General features: G+C 40.5%; 1 protein-coding gene across 1 annotated transcript in view; it reads left to right on the forward strand.

The window, feature by feature from the left end:
• Positions 1-3,602, forward strand: part of LOC130373903 (Na(+)/H(+) exchange regulatory cofactor NHE-RF2) — a 29,343-nt gene extending 25,741 nt beyond the window's left edge. The window contains exons 4-6 of the mRNA XM_056580567.1: positions 351-504; positions 707-825; positions 1,026-3,602. Coding sequence (XP_056436542.1) covers positions 351-504; positions 707-825; positions 1,026-1,193 — 441 coding nt within the window. The 3' untranslated portion in view covers positions 1,194-3,602. The remainder of the gene's footprint in view (positions 1-350; positions 505-706; positions 826-1,025) is intronic.
• Positions 3,603-6,000: the final 2,398 nt, after the last annotated feature.

The following is a 6,000-nucleotide window of genomic DNA, read 5'->3' on the forward strand; positions in this document are numbered from 1 at the left end:
CTACCATACTGCCACCTGTTGGTGAGGTGTGTTAGTGCAATGTTAAATCGGAACCACTTTAAACTGAATACCAGGCTGTGGAAAGTTCAGCCACTGATAGAAAATTATCGTTAAGAGTTGAGTGTTAAAATTTGTGTTTTATATTTAACTTTCTAGCAGCCACTTCCACACCCCCCCCAAAGCGACCTACAGAGTATTCAGATATATCATTCATGGGTTCTTACCAGCATAGTTTTAAATTAAACCCATAATCTTTTGATTGAGAGTTGATCACTCTCAACCCTACTAACAACTCTGCCTCTTTTACATGTGTATAGATATATATATATTGTTCATAAACTCTTGTCCAGGTGAACGGGGTTAACATCGAGGGCATGCGGCATGCAGAGGTGGTGGCCTTCATTAAGAACGGTGGCGAAGGGACCAGGCTGCTGGTGGTGGACCCTGACACCGATGAACACTTCAAGAGGAGGGGGGTTGTCCCCACAGTCGACCACCTCAGAGGTCAGTATGAGACTACCGACCACGCCGCAGTGAGGTCCCTGCTAAATGTACAGCCTTGTTTCTGTATTCTGCATTCTGCATTCGGTGTCCAAAAATATTTTATCATTGATTGTACGCTGACAATTAGATAACAAAAGGGGGGGTTGTCAGCCTGTATTGTTGACAAATACATGAGCAATGTGAGTGTTCTCTTTCCCACCAGACTATGATGGCCCCTCCATCTCCAACGGGTCCCGGAGCCCCCATCTGAATGGGAAGTTCACCACACACTCCATCAGGTCCACCCAGTCCAACCAGAGCAGTCAGGCAGACAGCACGCAGGTACGGGCCACAAGCTACCATCAAAACCAACCTTCAGATATCCAATCAAAACAAGCCTTCAAACCACCAATCAAAACCAACCTTCAAACTAATCAAAACCAACCTTCAAACAACGAATCATAGCAGTCATCGCCTTATGATTTTTATTTTTGTAACGCATCACAATTTCTTGTGTTGTGTTACCTCTTCCTCTCTGCTAGATGGCGGATGACGAAGGAAGCCGCCTGCTGGACGCCTTTGCAGAGTTCGGACTGAGTTTGAGCCCCACGGCCGCCGAGGAGAAGGAGAAGGCCCGCGCCAACCGGTCCAAGAAACGAGCCCCACAGATGGACTGGACCATGAAATACAAGCTCTTCAGCAACTTCTGAGGGACTGAGCCATGAACGCCAGCGCTTCAGCAACATCTAAGGGACTGGACCATAAAATGCCAGCCCATCAAGAACTACTGAGGGCCTGGACCTGTACATGCCAGCTCCTCAGCCATTTCTGAGGGATTGGACCATGAACTGCCAGCTCCTCAGCGACTTCTGAAGGACTGGACCATGACGTACCCGCTCTTCACAAGTTTCTCAACAGCTTTTCAGCAATTTGTGATCAAATATCAGCTCTTCAACTTTTGTTTCTGATGGTCTTAAAATAGCATAGCTAAGAATAAATATGAATCTCAGAATGTTCTCCAAAATAGAAAATGACAATGTGTACGGACCCACACGCACACACACACACACACACACATAAGCAAGTGTGTGAGGGTGATTTCCGATGAAGGATTGTACTTTCTATTTTACTCTTCACTTTCTTGAATGATTTTAAATACCTTTGACTTGGTCAAGTGTTTTTTGGAGCTTGTTTACGACAGACTCAAGAACGTTTTTTTTCATCTTCCTCTTCTATGATACTCTTCGTCCTCCCATCGAAGACTACTTCCCCGCTGACTGATGAGAGGATATTTTTATATTTAAGACATATATAGTCTGAGAGAAACATTAGATGAGTGTGGTCTGATGAGAATTTTCAGCATTCTAGTAGTTAAAGCCATGTTTGAACCAGCATTTCGGAACTAAGAGGCTATAGACTAATGGGACCTCCAACAATTTGATGATGTCAATGTTTAAATGAGATGTTTCTCACATAAATTATTAAGAAATCACTATTATAAGTTACTTACTATATAAGTCATAGACTAATCATATAAAATATAACTCACCTATAATAATTTGTTCCAATGCTCAAAAGATATGTTGTTCAATTTAACTCTACAATATCAATGGGATATGCCACTATTGTTTAATATATTGACTGGGAGAATAACTGGAAACAATAGACTGGAATAGGGGAGGAGTAGGTTTATTTATTTTCCTGGAAAGAAAAAAGATTGTCATCAAGAATAGTCGGTTGCTTGTAAAGGCATTGTGTGAACAGCAGAGGGTAGTATTGCATCTCAATAGTTTTATTTTTTTTCTGTTCACCAGCAAAATAATCTGGAACAAATCTTTGCTATGTAATGTAAAGAAGGAATGGAATGAAAATGAGAAGTCAAAATATGAAGAGCGGAATATTTGGTTAGTATTTCCTATTGGCTTGAAGAGGAGAGATACAATACAGAGAGGGAGAGGAACACCAATTAGTCAGTTAATAATGTATTACAGCTTTTTTTCAGGATCATAACATAAAGAATAAGCTCATTTTCATTGGGGTAATTATGAGTCGGTTGTCAGCAACAAGAAGTTATTTTTGAGATTTGTGTTTCGAGAGTGAAAAAAATAACAACGATGAGCTGCAACACTACCCCCGGCTAAGTCCATCTACAGTCTGAAAGCAAGACCCTGAATTTCATTTGAATTGGGTTTAGTTTGAAAACATCTTTGGTTTCCTTTTATAGAGGTCAACAACTTAAAGAACATTAAAACCGGACAACGTGATTCATTTGTTGAATCTTCTCTAGAACCTTTGTGTGTGCTGACGTTCTGATGAATGCTTGGAGATCCCAGTCAGGAAGGACGGGTCAAGTACGGGTTGGGGAAAGGGTCATGGCAAACACACACAGACACACATGGGAGCAGATCAAAGATTACTGCGGGGAGAAGAAGGTCCCAGTAGGCTTATAGTCAATTACAAACAACAGCAAAACAGCTGTCATAGATACACACAATACACTCACAGACACAAGAACACACACAATGAACTAAAACTCTTATATCCTCACAGGGAAATATAGAGACAAGGGAATCCGTTGTGTGTCATGTTAAGATGTATCCAAGCACAATATATGCACAGATAAACCGACATATTTGTATTCAGTAATAGCATATTTACAAGAATGTTTGATTTGTCTATTGGTTATTTGTTGATGATGAGGATGATAGGATATCTTTATCTGACATTATTTTGATCATCTGTATAAGTATACATAGCCCATGGTGGGTTGATTCCTTTTTTCAATAAAGTCCATCTTTGTTTTTGAATGTTCAACCTTGCCATCTTACATCCCATCTATCATATTCTTTTATTTTGTATAATTATTTTGTAAATATCTAATTATTTTTATTTATTTATTCATTAGTTGTGCAATTTTTGCCATTAGTTTAGCTGCGCAACTAAAACAATAGTTGTGCAATAGTTGTGCATAGTTGAGCAGCTTTAGCTGCACAAGTCCTATTATCTATCATACTTATTATTTTTTTGTCCTTCTACATAAACGTTCCAACTCAACTCCTCCTACCTACTTTATGCAAGAATGATGATTAAAACTGTATATACTACCATACAAACCAAACTTTGACGGAATGACTCTTTAATACTGTTTATAATTTTGAAGTAGGCAACTTTTGAACTCTCAGACAGATCAAAATGTTCAAGCCCCATGTTGTTTAGACTTTTACAATAACTAACTTTAAATGTTCTACACAATGACTCAAAAGTTACAATCTATACAAAATAATTATTAGACTTTCACACGAAGAACCCCCTAGCAACCACATAAAACACCATAGAAACCATCTAGATTAGCATCAAAAAACCCTAAAACACACAAGCTTTAACACCGTTGGATCCACCTGGAACAACCTACCAACAACCCAATACATCCACCAAGACCACCCTAGCAATCACCAAGGACATTTTAACAATCACCCACAATACCCCAGCAACCACCATCCTAGCGGCCAGTTAGAACACCTCAGCATTCCAGAAAAAAAAAATTCAAGCAAACATCCAGAAAATCCAAGAAGAAAAGAATTGCACCCTAGCAGCCACCATTATAACAATGATTATTATATTAGTCTAATTAATTATTAACCAGATATTGTCTTTTTTCCAAACACTTCTGACTATCTTTGGCAAAGCAGTTCTAAGCTACCATGGAATGTGCTTAGTTTGTGTGGGTTTTTTTACATCTATTTCTTATACATTGACCTTGCCTCGACCTCTCCTCGGCTCGCTCTTTTCCTCGGCCACCATCTTGGAGGATTAGATGCCGATATAAGCGTTCGGTTTCCATGCCCGATCCTAGAAAATCCAGCTGACCAGCTGCTGGGGTTTTTCTGTTCCAATCAGGGTCACACTTAGGTCAAACATCTACTGTATACTCAACTGTGTCTGTGTGTGTGTGTGTGTGTGTGTGTGTGTGTGTGTGTGTGTGTGTGTGTGTGTGTGTGTGTGTGTGTGTGTGTGTGTGTGTGTGTGTGTGTGTGTGTGTGTGTGTGTGTGTGTGTGTTTTTTTCTCTGTATGTCTGTGTGTGTGCCTTTTTGTTAACTAGGCAGTTGACGGGATAGTCTGCTAACCTGTTCCAAAATGCAAAGGTCAATGAGCTGTTAGAAAATGAATAAAGCCATAATTGCTATTTAAGTTTTTACACCACAGATCTGAAATGGAGGTTTGTTACTTTCACAAACACACACACACACACACACACACACACACACACACACACACACACACACACACACACACACACACACACACACACACACACACACACTTTATTCTCCTTGTCAGTTGTTTTGGTATTTCAACTAAACGTAAAATGCAACAAGTCCGCAAAATTTTACGACCGTATAGGTCGTTTGTACTGCCACGGATTACGACCCACTGGAGCGTATCAAGCGCCTCTACAGGTCGCGGGAGGTATGCCTATATGACCAACAGGGCATTTGGTGAAATTGTTACGTAGCCATATTAATCGTTATTATCTGAATGGGAAATGCAATATTTTAGGACAGATACACCATTAAACGTGTTTCTAATGACATTTCTAGCGAGAAATGTACATTTTCCTTGCATAATCTTCACTCAGTGAATGTGTATGATCTTTATTAATCTTTATTATCTGAATGGGAAATGCAATATTTTAGGATCGATTCACCGTTAAACGTGTTTCTAATAACATTTCTAGCGAGAAATATACTTTTTACTTGCATAATCTTCAGTCAGTGATTGTGTCTGATCTTTAGTTTTATAGTTATTAGGAAGATTTAATCGGCTCGCTCGCATGTTTCAACGACGTCAGGTTGCGAGGGACGCTGCTTTCGCTAAACTAGCAGCTCACGTGTTTCCTGTGTTTGTGTTATTAAACCATTACTTTATGTAACTTTTAATGATATTGTAATAACCACAGGCGAGGTATTGAGCGAAGTAAGCTTGATAGCAGGTTTATTGGATTCCACAATCGGACAGGCAGGCACAGCTCCACCGGAAAACTACAACAACCAAAACTCCCGCCCGGAGGGAAACCCCCGGAACCCCCTCTCAGAAGGCCCGCCCCTTCCTCCCAAACCCTGTGACGTGAAACACGTTTATCTGAGAGCCAACCCAGTCGCATTTCAACATGAAATAGCGTGTTAGCACACACACACACACACACACACACACACACACACACACACACACACACACACACACACACACACACACACACACACACACACACACACACACACACAAGATGCATTTCGCTGCTAAAACAACAACTTGGGCTGCTTCTAGGACATTTTGGGTGGATTTGGAACGGTATGTGGGCAGGACGATTTTTGCAGGCAGGACCTGGCAACCCTGCGCTGTTGCCCGAGGTGCAGAAATGCTCTGGAACAGATCTGGATCCACCATGGCCAAAATAATTGTCAATAATTGTCATGTCAATAATTGTCAAATAATTGTCTAACCCTAACCCTAACCCT

Source organism: Gadus chalcogrammus, chromosome 2 (genome assembly GCF_026213295.1).
Source record: "Gadus chalcogrammus isolate NIFS_2021 chromosome 2, NIFS_Gcha_1.0, whole genome shotgun sequence".
NCBI classification, from domain to species: Eukaryota; Metazoa; Chordata; class Actinopteri; order Gadiformes; family Gadidae; genus Gadus; species Gadus chalcogrammus.